Genomic DNA, 21,279 nt, shown 5'->3' with positions numbered 1-21,279 from the left:
GGCTAACCTCAGCCACAAGGCTGCTGCCTCCCAGGGATTCCTGAGAGTCAAGCAGGGAGAGATATTTCTGCTCCATCTCACCCTCAGAGTGTGTGCTCTCTGCTTCTAAGCTCACAGGGAGCCCTGGCTGTGCCAGGCTTCTGAAAGTAGTCTTTGAAAAAATATACCTCCATCTGCACAGCACAGAGTCCAGCATGCATCCAGGAACAATCTTTAAGCTAATCAACATCTTTATGTAAAACAAACTAAACCCCAAAAAATCACACCGTTCCTCATTCTCATTCCTAATGTGGTTTCAGCTTCCAGCTATTGGAGATTAAACTGCATGTATATACCCTCTTAGTCAAGACTATGTGGTGCAATTGGTAGAAATCAGTGTTGGGAGGCGATGATGCCTCCTATCATCCCTCCTGGGAGGGAAGAGAAGGAAGGTGCATCAGCTGGCATTGGAAGATATGAATTACACTTCCTACACCAGCTTTGAGGAACACGGCCCTGAGTAGGTGTTGAAAATTAATCTTTCCCTATTGAAATGTGAAAGAGAGTTGCCTTAAGGTGAACTTACTGAGAGTTTATGAAAAATACCACCAGAAGGTTTCCTTCTCAACAAAATCAGAATTATTCTGCATCCAAAAAAGACTCCCCCCCCCACCTTCTCCACTGCCAGGTGAACAAAAAAATTTTGCCTTGGGGAGGCAAGAGAAGGTGCATTGCTTTTCCTCACACTCTTATCCCGCTATGGAAGACTTTAAGCTTTGGATTTAGCAATGAAAATGCCAGAGAGCACAGGTTAGATGAAATAGCTTTGGATGTTCAGCTCACAAAAACAGCATAACAAGCAAATTACTTCATAGGATGCAATTTGTACAAGACATCAGCAAAATGGATGCAATGCAAAGTAATCTTCCCAGGAAAAGTACATCCCAAAGCATTCAAGCTTATGGTGCACAGGCATTAAAAGCAATACTGACACTGGCTATTACTGTGCAGATATCTGTAAAAGTCAAGTATCAAGAAGAGATACTATGAAGAATGCACACCTTTTGTCCAAAATCAGAGCAGAGGTGCCTACCAACTGAGATCTATTCACCTACTTAGGAGAAGCATGCTGGGATGGTCGGCCAACCACAAGCAGTCAGGACCCCAAAAGACACAGTTTCTCCATCAGCACAATGCCTCAGTATCAAAGCAATGGATTCATTTATTAGTAGCTCAGAAAGACATTTGCCAACTCACCATCTGAAAGGGCACAAGGAGTAGACAGGCAGGCAAGCAATCTTTCACTGTAGGTTTCTCTGTTCATTATTTACTCTTTACATAAGTTCTCTACTCTACCTTCCACAGAATAAAAATTGAAGCCATAAAGTATTTAGGAAGATAAACTTGACAATGAAAACTCTAATAGTAATGATTCAAGTAGCAGAGATACTGTAAGGCACCTTCCAAATGAGAACCCTGCACTGTATATTGAGCTTATCCAAGCAAGGAAATTAAATTATTTCAGAAAAAAAACCAACCTAGTGGTTAATTCCTAAAGCTAATTCCCACTGTTAACCCATCATTAGAGGCAAGCAAAGTAAATCCATAAAAATAAGTTATGCTTCATTCCTATCAGAACTCACCACAAGAGCATATTAAGGGCTTATATGTACACTGGGGTCAAGCTTGCAGGAGGACAGTGACCCAATTCACACATTCAAATGCGGACTTTTAACAGCTAAAATTACCTAAGTCCTCTAAAAGACCACTCTGAACACCTAAATAATCTATAACAAATACCCAGAGATTGGGGGGACTCTCCCTTCAGCTGTCACCTCTCAGCTACCCCTTGGCCGTAGTTACTCCTTTGTAATCATCTCAGGCAGTAAGGACTTGCTAGGGGAGAGAGAAAGAAGTACCAGGGTGAGAAATGAGGCAGCAAATCCCCAAAGAAACTAATGTTCCCTTTACACCACCTGCCACACATTCACAGGAAGATTTTTTTCCTGCTTGGAATAGCCTTTGCAAATGTCTTCTTTAATAGAGAAACTAATTGCTCCCTACTGGAGACGAGCATACAGCAATGCATTTGAACAAATCTACCAAATTTCACAAAATCCAAGTATATACAGCTCAGCTCCTTTCCTGCTACCCTGCATTCTGCCCTCAATACCCACAACTGCTACCAAGTAAGTGATTCAATGTACACACTGTGTCCCCAGAACAGCACCATGCCACAAGGCAAGTCAAGATGCAGACTAAAGGTAGGGCAGCCCAAAACACCACAAGAGCCTGGGTTTGCCACTCTTCCTGTTGTGAAAATGAACCAGAGCAGGTCAAGGCTCCTCCCTTCAAGTCTTGGCATGGGCTGTAACCAGTCATCAGCTCAAGCTTTGATAATCTTATCTGAGCTGTGTGATAACCCAGTAGCAGAAGGGGTTTCCTAAACTTGGGGGCCCAAAAAACGGACATCTGCCAGAAGCCAGGGAATACTTCCTTCACTTTGCAATGTTCACATGCATTCCATACTTCAACTGATGCAATACTGGAGCAGCTTGCAGTCTGGGCATAGCTCGCTAGATAAAACTCCCACGCAAGGTGAAATGTTATCTCCACTTCACAGATTGGAAACTGAGACAAATATTTAGTGACTTGGGTCATGACTGTACAAATCAAAGCAAGGCAAGAACTAAACTTTCACATCTCCAGGCCAAGACTATCACTTTTATCACTGGATCATCCTTTTTTTTATGATCTTACTCTACTCAAAGAGCACAAACTGCTTCAAAAAGACAATAATCTCATATGAACTGTGTGCTCCAGTATCAAAAGACCAACACAAAAGAGACAACGGACTCAGTCATTTCTGGCTTCGCCCTTTTCATTAGGTATCCTGTCAAGTTTTACTGCACAAGCTAGTTATTAGGGTTTTTATACTCTTCACATTCCTATTTATAGAAAGTACCACTAAAAATCTATATTGATTTTTATTTTTAAATCCTCGAGAAACATAAATGGGATTGTCATCAAAGGAAAAATCCATGTTGGGTTCTTCATCTTCCTGATTTGCTGCCTTTTCAAGAACTTCTGTTTTAATGTGTGATTAAATCTCCCTGAAAATCATTCCTGTAACTAGTTTAATGAGGTGGGTCACTGCACTGGCAGGTCACTGCACTGAACTGTTTATAGGCCCAAAGATTTTTGGTGATATTCAAATATCAAGCAACATCCTACCGTAGACTTACATGCTTTTAAATACTGAAGAACCTAGTCAGTGTCTCCGACCTCCTCTCTCTGAAATCAACAGTCAGAACTCGCTCACTTTATTGGAAGCAGATTCAGAAGGCAAGAATTTACCCATTTCTAACTGGTTTACATGAAGAATATATCTGCTCCAAGAGCCTGACAGTAACATTCAGCTAAGAAGTACATACATACAATGAACAGAAAGTTGGCATAATTTATGCTTGCACGGGGAAACATTTTGTTATACATCCCATTAAAAATACACTAAGGCAACATTAAAATTAGGAACCTATGGGATGTAGAGAGTCAGGAAGCACAATTATGAAACTGAAGCAGATCTCTTCTCTTCATAGATCTGTCCAGACTCTTAAACAGCAACACTCATCATCCGAGTGCCCTTACACAACTGTTCCGTTTTTTCGGTGATCTGGGCACTGCAATAGCCCATCCTCACATCTGCACTGCTTCACCAAGAAACCCACCAGAGACAGATACTGCCTATGACCTACATCACAGTCCAGAAAGCTTGCCTTGCTCAAAGCTTTCTGTAATTACTCTAAAGCAAGGAGAACATTTTCGCAGGGTCTAGTGGGAACAGGATTGAGCACCTTGACACACAAATGTCTCCTTGAGTATCATCCCATGGAGAAGGATACACAACTGCATCACAAGGATATGGCATCTGACAAGATTCCAAATACACAACCTGCCTTACATGCTACAAACTCCCAGTAATCCAGACCTGCACAGGTCTAACAAGAACAGCTTCCCAGCTACCTACCATTTCTCTTTATCCCAGAGGCTTTACATCTGAAGGCAGATGCCAAAAGCTCTCTATGTAGTCACTGAACACAGCCAACATTTTATTTTAAAAATCACAGATGTCATACACAACAGGGACAAATAAAAATTAAAGGATATTTCTATCCATTCTACGTTTAGTGCTGCTTGACATTTGGATAACCCACAAGCCTTTAACCTCTACTGGTGCAATTGCACTGGATGACATTAAAAAAAACTTTGATTGAATAATGAATTAGCATGGAAAACCTGTATTTATTTACAAATAATTTCCTTTTTTTCTTTATCAAAGGCTGGCTGCTGACCTGTGCTAAAAAGGCTATTTTTTTCAGGCTGCAGAGTAGATTATTCTTCAGCCTTTTCAACTCGTGGCCTTTCAGTTGATGCTGCCAACATCCATCCCAATTAGTGCTTGCTGTAATGTACCTTGCTTTCATAAGGAACCAGTGGGGGTCTGAAAGGGAGACTTATTTATTTATAGTTGCAAAACATGGTTTGAAAGAAATAGATTTGATTTCATGTGCACATTTTGGGTTTGCTTTACTTTATATTTAAGGTAAGCAATGGATTCCCACATCCTAATCTCACCACATGCAGCAGTAAGAAACAAAAACCAGGCCACTGTAACCAATGATGGTGTGCTGGCAGGGAGAGATCCAAGTTCACTGCTTAGTTAGAAGCTGGAGGCCTTCATCTTGTACTAGGCTAATTGGTTGGGATTCTTAATAAAGAGTTCACAAAGTGGCTTAAAACCTTGGGTTTTAATGCAAGGGAAGGAGGGGGAAGGAGGGAAGGGTGTGAAAAGCTGTTTTTCAAAGACAAATTGATAAAACCACTCCCTGGGCAATTAAAAACCTGCACAGTTGAATAGCTGACTTTGGAAAGCACCAACTGCATAATTTATGGGGTTCGTTTTTAAAGGGAATGAAAATATCTCAGAACAGGAAAGGAATTTCACAGACATTTCAACAACACGCCAAAACTATGGTGCATTTTATAATTTCAAGATTTAATTTTGTCCTCCCTTCCACTGGGAAGAAGCAAGCAAAGGTCTATTAGGCTGCATCTTCTCTGCCTTCCCTGCTTATCAAGGTAGGAAAAACCATGATGGTTCCAATATCCTACTAAGGATATTGACATTTTTTCTAACCTTAAGTCCTGCAATCAGCTTATGTAGCCTATGAAGAAGCCCTGTGAAGAGGACTGGGAAGAGCACAGGTTTAACATGAATTTAAGCTCACATACAAGGAAAAACATTGCAGGAAAAAGATTTTAATACTTTAATCCTTTAAAAAGCAAATGCACACTCACAGTAACAGTACAGCCAAAGCACCTTTTTCTCCTCTGTTACCTCTGGCATCAGTACTGGACCACAAACTTTGCTCTGGCTGATGGGGTATGAGAGGGGGGCAAAGCAACCCCAAGCAAACAGGAGTGATTGACTACAACCACCAATCAGCATCAGAGACTACTCAGAACTGTGCTTGCTGAAGGTACACAGGGAGGCTACAGCTTGTAGTGGTGCCAGGACATTATTCTGCATCAGGCTGCAAGAACGGGTACGTTTTAAATTGTCAGCAATGTCACTTGTGTTAACAAAACATAATGAAAGTAACTCCTGTGCATGAAAATCAGACACTTTTAGAATCCATTTCTGAATTGACTTCCAGTTCTGGACTTTAATCACCATTCAGTAGCATTTGAATTAACTTATCAGTGACTTGGTTGGGTAGAGAAAAATGCTAAGAAAAATGTAGAAAGGCAAGTGTGTGGGGTTTTTATCCCTTTGACAAAACAGAGTCAGAAAGACTACAACACTCACTAATTTGGCAAATATTTTGGACAGAATTATTTTAAAAATTGCATTTGACTCAGCAAACAGTTTGATGGGGAAACTGAAAACACAAACAGGGCGCTTTTCTTGTGCTCAAGTGACTCGGGAACATTTGAAGTCCCACCGAGTCCCCATGTCACTAAAGCATTTAACAACACTTGACTGGCAGCATTACCCATATTTAGAGACATTCAGAACCCAGCTGTCATCTTGGGCATCTAAATAAATTGATCAGCTGTAGGCACAGATATTCGAGAAGCACATACAGACATGGAGCCTTTACTCTCATTGCTAATAGAAGCCTATCATAAGCTGCGCATGGGTGTCTTTAGTTATGTTATGGTACAGAAATAGCTTTAGTTGGTGCAAAAAAATCCTCTGTTACAGGCTTGGAAAAAGGCTTGCTAATGTAGCTCTGCTATATCATGTTACTAAATATGATCAATCCAAGCAGAAACTCCAAATCCTTAGGGAGAGAGGGCCGTTTCTTTGTTCTTTCGTATAGTGCAGGAGAACTCAGTTTTCATTTCACCACAACGAAAAAACACTTCAGATCCCTGCAAGACTCCAGTCTGGATATATCCAGGATAACACTAAGTTCACCACCAGCAATTATGAAATTTCAGCAAAATGTTTAAGTAACGAGCACAACACTGCACACCCCTCACAGATGGATGGGGAGGGAGAGCTCCTTCAGAGCCTGACTGTCTGGGTCGCTTTTTACCTATGCTAAATATTCAGATTTATTGAACATCCTCTTAAGGGCTTTACAAAGGAGTTTCAGAAGGTTAAAAATCCTGCTTCGTGTCCCTACTGACCTGCAAAATGAACGCAGGATGAACTCATCCTGCCCACCCACGCTCATCCACGTTATCTCAGGGCCGGCAGTAAGGACCTGAAGCAGCCCAGCTTCTGTTTAATGGTTGTGATACATTATTGCACAAAAGGTATGAGGTCTCTGATCTCAAGAGGTGAAAGTTGCATGCTGCAGATCTTCCTGATGTGTTCAAATCACATGTAACTGCTCTCGTGAACTTAGTTATGCCAGGCAGAAACACAAAATCCTGCGATGCCTTTGATTGGGTCAGTAAGTGCAAATGATTGTAAATAATTATAGTGTGGTCCTCAGGGATGATCATTAAAAGCCACAGGCATGGAGACCCAATTGGCCACATTCATCACAGTGCCTAATTGTGCAGTTCACAGGTATTTACCTGGTTCTGTTTGGTTCAGCTGTATCTTCAGCACTTGAGGGGCAGGGTACGGATAAAAAGCTGCCAATTCCCCGCACACCTTTTCATACTACACTCTATTAATGCACTGGTCACCTGAATATGCAATTAAAGCATCACTGAAATAATTCTCCTCTAGTGAAACAGCTTCTCATGAACACAAGATTGAGTGTATGTGTGCTGGTTTGGGCTGGGATAGAGTTCATTTTCTTCACAGTAGCTGGTACAGAGCTTTGATTTGGACTTGTTCTGGAAACAGTGTTGGTAATTCAGGGATGTTTTAGCTATTGCTGAGCAGCACTTAGAGAGTCCAGGCTTCTTCTGCTCTTCACCCCACCCCACCACTGAGGAGGCAGGGGGTGCACAAGGAGTTGGAGGGGACACAGCCATAACAGCTGACCCCAGATGACCACAGAGATATCCCAGACCATATGGTGTCGAGCTCAGCACACAGAGCTGGGGGAAGAAGAAGGAAGGGGGGGACATCTGGAGTGATGGTATTTCTCTTCCCAAGCCCCCATTATGTGTGATGGAGCTCTGCTTTCCTGGGAATGGTCAAAAACCTGCCAGTCAATGCAAAGTAGTGAACAAATTCTTTGCTTTCTTTTGCCTGTGCATGGCTTTTACTTTTTCTTTATCTCAACCCATGAGTTTTGTCGCCTTTATTTTTCCAATTCTCTCCCCCATCCCACCACAAGGGAACAAGTAAGTGGCTGCGTGGGGCTGAGTTGCAGCTAGGGCTAAACCCCAACAGTCTGCTAGAAAAACTCCAGTCACATGTATGCTGCATGGTGACACAGGGTTTTAAGTACTTGCTAATTCCAGGCCAGTATTTGAAATCCCCTTGCTTATTCTTAGTTACACAGAAGTATATCTTGCATTATAGGCCTATTTTGCACATCTGTTTCCACATTTTTTTTTTATTAATACATAATTTTCAGAAAAAACTCTCTCCTCCTGAGCTACCAAGGTTAAAACAAGTAAGATGTTTGCTGCTCAGCTTCTTTTACTGGAGTAATTTATCTCCTAATATTCATAAGGTGACTCCATTAACACATTTACGAAGTGCTAAGAGAAGAGCTTTTAATCATGGAGATAACTGTTTATGGTAGTTGTCTGTCATTAATTAGTTTGCAAGCCTTACACACTCTGCTGAGGATGCCCAGAGAGGATTCTTACAAACACAGATCTTTTACACATGATCAAGCTGGATTCTGCACATAGGCAATACGATTACCACCTGAATGTAAATAAAATGCCCCAAACATCCAAGCTACATTTAAAATTGAGTTGTTCTGGTAAGGAATATTCTTTATCCCAATTCTGAGCAGCTGGAAAATGTTATCAGAAGACTGCAAAAGCCCAATTTAGGCATTTGATTTACTTTTAAAACAGCATTTGCCAAAGTACTGCTGTACCTTGGTACAGAATGCCACCTAGTACAAAACATACCTAGCTGGAAGTGCCCTTCCTTCAAAATAAGTCATGTAATATTATTATTCCTAAAACTCTATTATTTGTGTCCTATAAAATATTTAAAAACCCTAAAACCCGAACAGAACCCTGTTAAGGTTTATAACTAATTTGAACTTACTATAAAATCTGATTGTAATTGTATACATTAACCTATTTTTCATCTGGCTTCCTAAAGGAATAAGGTTTGCAGGGCCAACTGTCTATTTCTTCCCCTTCTTCCTCCTCCCAAATACATGACTGGATTCCTTTGCCCATTTACAAACTCAAAAAAAGGCAAAGTTTTTAAATACTACTAAATTTCTGTAAACATACAGAGATTCAGAGCTAGAGAGAAGGTACACATCCCACACCACTGTGCAGAGAGAGGGAAAGGAGGGAAATTTAGGAATTACATTTCTGTTTGGCAGCAGTTGCTCAGCCAAACCAGCAAGCGTACAGCTCCCGAGGAGCAGCAATCCATGCTGTCACTTGCACACCGGGGTGCATGGAAATCTAGGGAAGGAAGGATTTGGGTAATGAAGGATAACTCCTGAGCAAACCAGGCTCCATCAGTTCTGCTACTTGTGTTTTGTTTTTCAGACCAGGCGTTAATCTCCGGTCCCACTTTCATTAGTACAAATAATCCAGTGAACACAGCGACAAAACAGCAGTCACCTGCTTCAGAGGATCAAATTCTCAGACATTTCATTGGGCAAAGGAAACTCATTATGGTATGTTTTTCAAGTGAGTCTTATGAGCAGACCTTCAAAAAGGCATTTTGGAGCTAACTCCTGCTGGCTTAAAGGGAAACAGGATTTCAGCCTCTGTGCCAAGACCCTCAGCTGTGAGCACACAGGCTGCCTCCAGAGTTCTAACCTTTAAATTCGTGCCCCTGAAAATGAACATCTCACCCAAGTGCCACTGCCAGCACAGCAGTAAGAGGAGGTAGAAGCTGTGTATCACCCAGCATAGCAGATTCAACCTGAACTGTCCATCGCAGACACAACCAACTGGTAGAACCAGCTATGTAGCTGAAACAAGTTACATCCACAGTGAACAAAGAGGTTAATGAACTCTTCCACCCAACAGCATATAGGACAATGCGGCTGGAACAGCTTTCTGAAAGCAACCCACTGCATTTTATTGGTCAAGCTAAAACCTCAAGCAATGAAAAAGATCAGCCCAGTGCATTCTCACCAGAAAAGTTAAGTAGTATCACCACCAGATCTGCATTAGTTTTAAAAAGGCCTGGGGACTTTCTGAACTTAGATCTAGTTTTCTGGCATTGCCAGAAAAACTGCGGCAGAGGAGTGAAAATGCTCAAAACAACACAGCAGCAGCCAAGACCAAGAACTCAGGAGCTCATGGTTCTCAAGTTGAGTTGTTCAATCAACCAGAGTTGTGCTTTGAAGGCAAGCAATACTGAAGAGAAGCTGAAAATGGGAAATCATGCTGTAAAGTGATGAGTCCTCTAACTATTTAAGCATCATTACATTCTTCAATTATGTTTTGACTCAGCCTACAAAGTGTCCCTCTCCCAGCAGCACATCTCCATCCTAAATGTGAAGTCAGCAACTTCACAAACATTTCATGCCTTGTGTGTTTAACAATCATCACAAACAAGAAAAGCCTGGACTCTGAGTTCAAGGTTCTGTGAAACTTCCAAGGAAAATCATCACTGATTTTGTCAGCAAGCATTTGGCTCAAGAGTACAGAATAGAAAACAAACTCACATGGTGCATGGAACATCACTAGCACAGATGAATGGTCTTTTATAAACTTGTCGAAGTCCTCATCAGTCAGGTGATAAACTACATTTTCTTCATCTGCCCAGGGAGTCTCTGGAGGCTGTGGCTGAGGTGCCTGTGGGCTACAAGACAAACAGACAGAGCTTAAAAGCAGCTTTCTGGTGCTAAGTAGTCATTTTGGCAGTTCAGACTGTAAGGAACCACTTTGTGCAGATGTTCACACATGTGTGACACACCAACCCTACTGAACAGCTTCCATAATTGTACCCACCCAGAAATCACAAGCACTGAAATGCAGATAAAACTGACGGAGGAATAAAAAAAAACACAAGAAGCTCATGAGGACAGATCAGCAATGGAAGGGGATGGAGACAGGAGATAACCAGACTGCTCAGTTATTACATTATAGAAATCAGATGCATTTTCTATCGCTCTTTCACCCTTCTCAGCAGGATGCTCCCTTTCTCACAGCATTCATACTTTGCAGTTCACGGAAGTCATAGCAAACGAAAGAAAAGAGAAGTGAGCAGAAACAGCCAATTTAACCCGTCACCTTGGATACTGACAGCATGATTAGGGCTGAGAGAGAAGGAAGGAGGTGCAGTGCTGGGACCATGAGCCAGCTACACACACCATTTCCCCAGGAATATATGGTTTTACCCTGAACAGCTCTTGTGGCCCAGAGAAGCATCACTCTGTCCTCCCTCTCAGTGGGCTTGCAGGCCTAACTCAGCAAACCTACTCAATTGCATGCTTAACCTAAAAGGTGTTATGTTCTACCAACTTCAGTATGAGCGCACGTGAGTTTAACTGTCTTTGATGGATCAGAGCCACAGAGATTACTCAAAGACACAGTGGCAAGTCTGGAAACTGAATGTAAGCTCCTCTGGACCAGTTCAGCACTCACCATCCCACTGAACAATTGGTTTTGGCTTTTATTAATGTACATGAAAAAGATAATTTGGCAGCTGTGAACTAAACTATGCTAATTGACATTTTATTTAATAAAGCAATGTTCACAGAAAGGATACCCAAACACACCAACATTGGGAGCCAGATTTTGAAGCTATTTTATCATTGCCAGTTGCAGTAATGAGTTCCAAATACCCCTCAAATTCCCCAAATTCTCTGGCAAAGTACATGTCTGGATTTGACCCCACCTCTGGTGAAAACAGATTTACTATTTTTGATTAAAATGTATTATTGTGTTATCTGCCTGGAACAAGGAATGGCAAACATATGATAACTCATTTATCCTGCCCTGCTCATTTCTAGGCTGAAAGTCTAGTTTGATAAAAAAAAGCAGTGGAGAGATACACAGATTCAGATAGCAAATTCTGTTGATGTAAGCAATGGGTATGATCCAAGAATATTAAGCAATCCATGCAAAACTGTGATGCACACCTCTACTGCTGCTTATATGATAAATATAGTGAGAAGTAAACATCAAAGCAAAGACTGGAGCTGCACCTGACCAAGCAGGGGAGAGAGACAAAGAGGCGGGTCCCCGTCCGCAGGAGTTTACTCTCTAAAAGCTTAGCAGATAATCAGTTTGCTTGCTGCCAAGCCTGTAAGAGACCAATAATCTCCAGGTATCCTGGGAGAGTGAAGGCTTTCCAGAAAACACCACAACATTTAATAGATTTGGGACCTGGGCAGAGTAGGTAGAGCCTGATGAACATGGACACAGTGTCTACAAAGCACTGGGAGAACGTGGTGTTTAGCACGGCCTGGCATGACCTATTTCAGTCAGGAATTAGAAAAGCAGGGCACGGGATGTTTATTCAAATGGCCCAATTTAAAATGCTGTGCATGCTAATAAGCCTACACAGGAGTGGGTAAGAAACACCTCAAGGCCTGGAGGAAGCAACAAGCAAAATCTAAAATGTTATTTAAAACTGACACAAGGCACATCCAACACCTGATTAGGATGACAGAAGTCCGGAAGAGTTATCAAAAGCTAATTCAATTAAAAGCACAGAAAAAGTTCTTGATTTAACAGAGTAGTTGATGCTAAAGGAGGGCCTGAGAGGAATCTATAAAAACAGCAAGACAAACTAAGCAACTCTTGAAGGCAGGAAGAAGTTGTCTCTTGCCTACCATTTGGGCTGATACAGCTGTGTATCAGATTTAACAAAAAGAATAGTGGTATGTGCAAGATAGCACCTCTAGTGTTACTGTGTGTCAGATTAAGGCTGTATGATGGTTTGTCTCTAACATCTCATGAAAACATCTGAAACTACATAACAGTAGCCAGTGTTTATTAGGAAGATGAGAGAGGTTAAGTGTCTGTAAGACTGATGCATTAGCACACTTCAGCATAAGAAAGAAGCACCTTCAATAAGTAGATTAAAAAAAAAGGTGTTGGAGCCCTCCAAACTATTAGTTCTTGTCCTGAGAGAAAAAAGCATGGACAACATCCTGTCAATAATTTAAATAATGCTAACCTTCACTAAGTTATTTCATGTCCTTCTCCAAAAATCAGCATAAGATCAAGTACTTTCAGCACTTTGTCAGTAACATTTAGAGAGAAAAAACCAAGAAGGGGGGAGAGGGAAAAGAGCTGCTTTTCTGCAGTGTACCTAGTGTCCACAATAAATAGGCCATTTCATATGGCTCAATGTCTGCTGGATTTGCTTTGGAGAATCCATGATGACAGCATATGCATGCAGAGTATAAAAATGCACTGGCTGTCCTTGCCATGGCCCTGCCTTGCCCCTGCTCCAGAGTAATATCTTGCATTAGTGTGACCTCCTTATATGATTTTAATATTATACTATTCTGAAACATAGCCTATACACCCTGTAGCTCTCTAACTACACTCCTTGGCTTTCCTAAATCCCTTGCCATACCATTTGACTACTTGCACTGCAGCTTCCTCAGAGTAATATAATATTATGTATGTAGCAGATTTACCCCATATATGGTTTTAACTGCAGCATCAATTACTGGCAAAACATAAGTACACATAATTTCTCAATGTGGTTTCCTTAAAAGTTGTACTTATTATACAAAACAGGAGCACAAGGCTACTGCTCAGATCATCTTTTGGGAAACTAATAAGCATGCACTAAGTGAGGACAAACAGCTGTCTTTAGCTCTGGACTGCTGAAATATCAGCCAAAGCCCACAGTGGCTTGTTAGCAGAGATTATCATTGGAAAGAGCTTGCAGCTGTTCTGCTTTGCCTCCAGTAGCTGTGTTCACTTGCTGTCACAGCACTGATATAAAGGCACTGCACATTACCGGGATTATCTGGATATTATGTGGGCAGACAGGGGAAAAAAACACCCCAAACATCTAATGTTTCACATATGGTAGCCAAGAGATAACCACATCCTTGCAGAACTGAGAAGCATAACAAAGTGCAGGTGATGAAGGCATATCCTTGCTCCCAGGGCTGATCATCTCCTTAGCGTTGCTGGAGTTGCCATCTTGATCTCTCACATCTGAAGATTTAATCGACTACATGAGGCTTACAGACTTTGGCTAAATTCCTCCTCTTTGATCCTCTGGGCAGTACACATGCCTCCTGATGCAAACAGGAATGATGCTGTCACTTCATTTGTGGGTTCCAAATCCTGAAGCACTCAGTCTACTGCTGCTGAAGACCCTGGGCTACCTGCTAACCATATGGACATCCCCATTATAGTCCCACCGGTAAAGTAAGATACATTTATTCTGAACCAATTTTGCTAAGCTGTATTATTACAATAGTTTGCAACAGTCTGTTCCTTCCCATGTTTGTTTCCTTTTATTAGCTTCACTTCAGTATTGTTTCCGTGACTGCAGCAAACAAGGGAGGGTTACAAAGATGACATCATGCCCAGGGCTCACTGCTAACGGGATTCCTCCATCACCAGACTATCTTAGCTCTCTCAGCTTCACTGATAATGTGGTGATTAGCACCAGTTAAAGAGCAGCTGTACACACACTTGCACACTCTTCCTGTGTCTCTGTCTCTCAGTTGCCAGTCCCACAGGCTCATTCAACCCCCCAAATGTTTATGACCGCAAATAGCGATCTTTAGGTAGAACAAGATGCTTTCAATACTTCACCTCATGACAGGAAACAAAGATGTAAAAATGACTACCTGTCTGAGGTGTCCTGATCTTCAGTTTGTCTCTGCAAGACACTTTAAAGGCTTCAGCTAAAGGCTGAAGAACCAACAAGAGCTGCGCACTTGGTATATACAATTTTAATAAAACAACAGAAGTCAAACGTATTGCAAGGTATTAAGTTCAGGCACCCAAGATCACTGGCATTCTTAACGAAGCTGAGATCTGTGTATCTGCATTTATTTTGGTCCACTGTCAGTCTCCTGTTATAGACAAAATGCAATTGTGAAATGCAAGGCATGCATGCTAAAAACCAAACATTAGGCAATCTCTCTGTATGAGTTTAGCTGATCTCAGCGGGGTAGTTTTGTTTGCTCTTCTGAGCGGAGGGAACGAGGGAGAGATGTCTGTTCCTAAACCATTACATTCTGTAAATAATGAAGAGTACATAAAAGGTGGAGTGCATGAAGTTCCGTGCCTTACTTTTTCAGCCACTCTGCTATATCTGCTGCGGTAGCACCAAAGTTCTCAAAGTTGAACAGGAACTTTCCTTTCCTGTTAAAGCAACAAAACAAGGTTCAGTCCTTGCCCTGGAAGATAAAAACATGCAATTATAGGAGAGTGTATGATCTCTTAAGTAGTAGCAAAACATAACTGACTCAAAATAGCAGATTGTAGGATATCCCCGGACATTGAATTCTTCCTTTATCCTTTCAAATTCAGCAGAGTAAACATTCATTCCCGCAAGAACCTGGAAAAACAGAGCATAATCTTACTGATTCTTACAATACAGCAGGAACATCACAGCATTTGTTTGAAGGTTTAAGTAAAAACAAATAAGATCTGGGCAGATTCTGATTTCATTCATATAGCTGTCAAGCAAGAGGATCTCTGTAAAAGGCACTGCAGCTTTTCTGATTTTGTGCAGGGGGAACAGAACAATACTTGAGTCTAATCCAGAGGAAACACACACCAGTCACCATGTCACCTCCTCCTTGCTCTGGAAGCACCTCTGTTTCTTTTTATTCACCCACTAAGAGAAACACCTAAAGGGATTCTCTCAATTGCACTATTTGTACTCTTCTTTGTGCATTTGGCTTTTAAGCTACAAGTGTAACCACTTTTTTTTTTTCTTCCTCTGCAAGTAGGAAAAAAAACTTCTTAGTTCACATCCAAACATTAGCTAGGACACAAGAAGTTCCACCCTCAGCTCTCTAGTCTCCACTCCAGCAATGAATTTACAATCTCAGCTTATGTCCAGAAGCTCTAACCAACCAAGCACTGGCATTATCCCAGCTCAAAAATGCACTTACTGAATGGCAAGGGGAAATCAGCATTACTTTGATGTGAAAATAAAACATGCCCTATTTCCATGAGCTCAGGAAATATCACATGGCATTTATATGCTTTAAATATGTTAACTTACGTGACTGGTAGGGTATAATGAGAGTTAAGAATTAACCTTGTCCTACAGATATCAAAAGAGGGGCACAGAAGCATAGTAGCTTTTCAGATTAGCATGTGAAACAAAACCCCTCTCCTACCCTTTCCTTACCTCTACCCCAACCCATCCTCCACCTCAACAGCCCTTCATCCTGAGCTTCAGGTTCAGGGCTCCTGTGACTTATACCGTGTCCTGTGACTTACTCTGTGCCCTTTCCAAATGTATTCTAAATATTTTTGACTTGAAAATTGGAAGATGGGACTGATTTCGAGCTTTTGTGGGTGTGCAATTCACACAGAAGTTGTTCTGCTGTCAAACCTGCAACCAGAGAGTTGCTGAGATACCACTTCCTGATTAACTTAGTTTAATGGCATTGATGGCTTAAATCATTTTAGCAGCAGGGTCTTAATCCAAACCCCTCCTCCTTCCCTCTCCAAAAACAGGATTTTCTCCTTCCAGCTGAAATGCCACATCAGAATTTAATACCACGTTCCTGACTGCAGCAAACTGCACAGACCAACCAAATGTGCTCAGAGCCAGCATGAAATAAATCTTAAAGCAGAAAATCCTCATTTGAAGGTCAGCCTTTTCTAAGAATGTGCTGGAAAGTCACAAAAAGATACTTTGTTTTCTCTTCCCTATCCTGAGAAAGGATAAAGTTAACAGAGAAGAGCACAGTAATAGGGTTTATACTTGCTGGCCAAGTCTCTCACTTTTAATTTTCCTTGTAGTTCCAAGAACCAGACTGATTTAATTCATATGAGATTATCTAGACCCAATTCTCTCTTTTCCTCGTCCTCTATGTCACCACCTAAGGCCAGGTAAATGCAATAGGATCAAGATACAGTGGTTGTTTCATAAAGCAAGAACCAGGTTTCTTAACCAATTCCCTAATAAACACCAGTCTACCAGATTTCACATTTGCTGTGAACTTTCAGAGGATTTCCAAGGTCTTAAATAGGCATTCCCAGCCATTTCATATATTCTGCTACAATTTCACTGCGTCCATCCAATGGTGATTGATATAAGTCAATAACTTGGATTCATTCTGGTGTTCATACACTTTATGAAGCATAATTAGCAAAAAAACTATTGCAATGGGATTCGTTTTTAATGACAAAAGTAACAGCTTTAGCTGGCCTATAATCACAGCATTATGCAATATCAGGCTGTCAAAACACACCTACTACCCAAAGCCAGGGTCCTCCTGCCAGATGTTCAGCTAATCTGCTTTTAGCAAATGACTGAATGACCCCAGCTTCAATTTGAGTCCATTACCACTTGTAATAGCCACTGCAGAAATGAAGATCAGATTATTCCTTTCACCTCTGCAGTGACATTTGACATATTTCAACACTTACCTGCTCTCCACCAAGCTACCTATAACCCAAACCAGCTCTGAACCTTTCCCAGCTCCCTCCCCACGTCTTCACAGCTTCTGACCATTCCTGCTTGACTGTGACTCCCTACTTTGCTTCACAGTTTTCTTCATGGGATTGCTCAAAAAAAAAAAAAAAAAAAAAGACAAGCACCAAAGGAGGAAAGCTCTTAAGCATATTCTCAAGCTGGTCTACTGAGCAGAACTGGCACACTCATGAAGTCCATGGGCATTAAGAAGATGCTGAAGTGCTCTGCTGACCACCAGTTCCTCCCTGCTCTGGGGCCACAGTGCATCGGTCACAGTCACTCACCAGAGCCCACCCAACCCTCTCACCACAGGAACAACTCACATCAATGACAAAATAAGCCCACTTCTTCTGATTTGGCATCCTTTTTCCTTCTGCACTGGGTGCAACGGAATTGCAAGATCTAACCAGAATATAAACTGAAAATACCTCTGTGCCCTCCTCTCAGTAACAGTCCTGAGACAAGAAACAACTAGTCCCAAGGGAAAACAGCGAGAGGTACAGTTCACCTTTCCATTTTTACAACCTCTTAGATAGGCAATACTGTGCTTAATTTTCCTGCTATATAACAGCCATAATCGCTTTTGAGCCTGGCACATCCTGACAGCTAACGACAGGTCAGATTAAAAGGCCAAACCTTCAGCTCATCCAAACCAATCATAAACTTTCTAGCAAAGTCTGATCTGGAAGTCAACATCACTCTAAGGTACTCCATAAATAATTTATCAGGGGTACAGCACAGTTAACTTTAGAAATGGCAAGCTGTGTACACGTCCCACTCAGGAAGCTAATTAGGTCAAATTTTGATACACAGACTGATTTTTGTGAAAGACGCAGGTGGCAGTGCTGTAACTGGACTTTTCTCTGAACTAATCCTAAATTGTGTCCCAGCCCTGTCCTCCACCATGCAGCATTACCCTGGATCTACAGAAACAATTTCCAAGCGAGGAAGGAAATACTCAAACTAGAATAGATCTAGAGTTTTAATTCTCTGGTCTGAATTTAATAAAATGAGCTGCACACGGACAAGGAAGGGACAACTGTAGGATAACACAGCACTCTGCACCATGCCTAGCACTGGCACTATCCCTGTAGGTGATCTTTACACTGCTAATACCTGTTCACTCCACACCTCACGATGTACCTCCATGCAAGGCAGAAGTGCCTCCCCAAGGACTGCAGCACACATTCCACTAGAGGAGATGGCATTAGAGGGCTGCCTGGATAGACAAAAACACTCTTGAAAATATCTTCAAGGGTTGTACTGTGTCCTAAATAAACCTGAATAACTCCCACTCATTTCAGTCCTAAGCAAACAAGGATTTTGAGAAAACACTTTGGAAAAACAACTAGTTTGGAGAATGTCGGGAAGTCTGACAGCACTAGGCCATCATGAGCAGGAATGGCCAGAGCTGCTCTAGTGATGAACTGCAGTGCTTCATCTTTTTCTCCCAAGGAAACCTGTACACTCAACAGTGAACGATCCAACAGGTAGAATCAGACCAAATCCTGCTAAAGCCATGAAACAACGATCCTGTTTCTTTGTCCTTCATGTATTATTGGCATCATACAAATTATACGTTAAGCACAAAAAACCTCAACTAGAGAAGTGCCTTTGAGTTGCTTAGAGAGATCAATACGTCTCACTACTACAAAGGGGCAACTAAATTATTGTGACTGCTGTTGATGGACTTTATTACAGTCAATACTGACTTTCATATCAATCTGGTATCAGTGCTAACTTTGACAGAGCTATAGTTAAACTGTAAGACTCTATTAATGCTTAGCGGAAAGGAGGGTGACCAGTAACTTGTGCAGAGAATCCCCTTCTCATAACACTGTGATTCTCCACTAAAAAAATGGATTAATAATTGCCATAAGGGCATCCATCCCTGACCTTGCTATGAAACATCATATGAAACCCATTATGGCAAACATTTCTTTAACAAAATGAGCCCAAAAGGCCTAGAAACTCACAAATTAGAGGCTAAACATAAATCAATATAGTGTCAGACCCTGTTTCTCCATGGCAAAAGCGGCGCTGGATCTAAAGCGCAACTGAGTTAACACCTCATTCTCCAAAGTTTTAAAAGAATAAAAACCAAGAGAGAGAATCCTTAAGGGATCTGGAACAGAGTAATTCATTTCTGTTTTGTTTTCACTTGCTTAAAAGTTCTTGAATTTGATAAATACTGCGTGTTTAAATACCAAAAAAAAAAATGTTACAAGGATTTTTGAAATTTCATATAAATCTTCTCACTTACATATTTACCCTTCAGTTCTGTGGCTGCCTGCTGATAAGATGGCATCATTCTTTTACAAACACCACACCCTGATAAAAAAGAAATTGCATAAGTAAGTAACATGCCAGCAACTCTATTCAGCCTGTTATACAGTATCTATGTTCCAAAGCATATGAAATAGTATTTTATATTTAAAAAATTTAAATCAAAATTCTTTATCTGCTTCACTAAAACATTATTAGATTATTAGTTTCTAAGGATGTTACTTCTTCTTACAAGCCTTTATTTTTGCACATTTTTCATGCTTTTCATTTTCATATTCATTTCTCATCCCAGTTTGAAAAGAGTAACAAGATCTTACATTCATCAGGCTCTGAGCTGAGCCCAGAAGAGAACATAAGATGAAACACACATATCAAAAGTCAACAGATGATGTCATAATTGTGAACTCAAACAAAAAGCTTCATGCATTTCTGGTCTTTTAAGGGACAGGGGGAGGTACCGAGATTCATCCCAGCTTAACAAGGCTTTGAAATTAATTTGAGATGCATTTCCTAAACACATTACACAGGCATCAAATGTTAAACAGTGCTCTGTTAATTGAGAAGACATAACTCAAAAGCAACAGCCCTTGTAAGATACAATAATGCGCTGTGGAAAAGACAAACTGGGTGTGAGGAAGACCACCACTGTATAGCTGGAGAGTGCTGAGAGCTGCTTGATGACGCTGTGCAGTGCTAAGCAGATTAGCAGTAAATCACCTTGTAAGCAGCAGTTTTCACTCCTGCCAAGTAAAATCCTTGCATGCAGATGGGAAGGGGCAGGAGTGCAGACAGCATGAAATAAAGGAAGCTGGAGCCAAGCCCTCCAGATGCTTATTGTGGAAACTCTTGAGTCCACCATAGGACAGCAGTCAACAGCTTTGTTCTGGTGAAGATTCCAAGAGTTTTGAAAATACCTTCCAGAAAGGAGGAACAGATTTAGCAACCACCAGTTTAGAATCACATCAGCATGCCTGAAAGACCATCCTTTAACCAGAGGAAAGAGAGTTCTTGTTTCTGTGGTCTTTCCACCTTTGGTCTCTCTGCTCAAACTGACAGTGAGGTTGTTAAATTAGTGCTGGTCAAAATGACAATTTGTTGGTGTGCACAGACCACTCATTTAAGGCCCACTGAGGTCTTGCAGCTTCATCCAAACCACTGGAGAGACATCAAAATATGTGAGTTGTTAACATCATCTTCTGGATCCCCTACTTCTCTCCTCAGCAGCCTCAGACTCTAAACTCACAAAGCAGATTTCCCTACCTTCCCCTCTTCACCCTCTTTCTGCTCCCTGGAATGCCTTCTGGAGCACACGCACATACCAGTCTCCTCTATCCAGCCATCACTCCTATCATCCTTCTGTTCCCAGCTCTGCTGCTGCTTCAAACTTGCTGCTCCCAAATCCACTTCAGTACACCCTCTCCTGTCCACCTATTTCTGGCTTATATTGTTCAGGATACTGCCAAGCTACATATACCACTCAACAGGTATAAAAAGGGTAACCTCAAGAAACTAATTTTCTTCTTTCTTCTTGTGTTTTGTCTCAAAAGGAAGAGCTTAATTAAACACACATTAGTTTTTCCACTAGTTAACACCTTAATTTTTAAAATCCTTGTTTTAATGATGTTATAAACAGCTCCTTGTTGTCATCAAATCCAGATAGTTTCCTGCAGGACTCTTCTTTGATAGAGTTAACTACAAATAAATCTGAATGCCTATAAGTGTACCTAATTTTTCATCTTTAGTGCTGTCCGACTGTAATATAGGTCTGAAAGTACAGTGAATGGTCTCCA

General features: G+C 41.2%; 1 protein-coding gene across 1 annotated transcript in view; it reads right to left on the bottom strand.

Moving 5' to 3' along the window:
• Positions 1-21,279, bottom strand: part of PDIA5 (protein disulfide isomerase family A member 5) — a 101,301-nt gene that overhangs the window by 40,843 nt on the left and 39,179 nt on the right. Inside the window, exons 8-11 of the mRNA XM_027678993.1 lie at positions 19,467-19,534; positions 15,012-15,103; positions 14,836-14,907; positions 10,281-10,417 (exon numbers count right to left, since the gene is read on the bottom strand). Of these exons, the coding sequence (XP_027534794.1) occupies positions 10,281-10,417; positions 14,836-14,907; positions 15,012-15,103; positions 19,467-19,534 (369 nt within the window). The remainder of the gene's footprint in view (positions 1-10,280; positions 10,418-14,835; positions 14,908-15,011; positions 15,104-19,466; positions 19,535-21,279) is intronic.

The sequence above is a fragment of the Neopelma chrysocephalum genome, unplaced genomic scaffold, assembly GCF_003984885.1.
Source record: "Neopelma chrysocephalum unplaced genomic scaffold, ASM398488v2 Primary Assembly neopelma1_44, whole genome shotgun sequence".
In the NCBI taxonomy this organism is placed as follows: Eukaryota; Metazoa; Chordata; class Aves; order Passeriformes; family Pipridae; genus Neopelma; species Neopelma chrysocephalum.
Note: the sequence above shows the minus strand (reverse complement) of the source record. Positions and strands in the feature narration are given on the sequence as shown.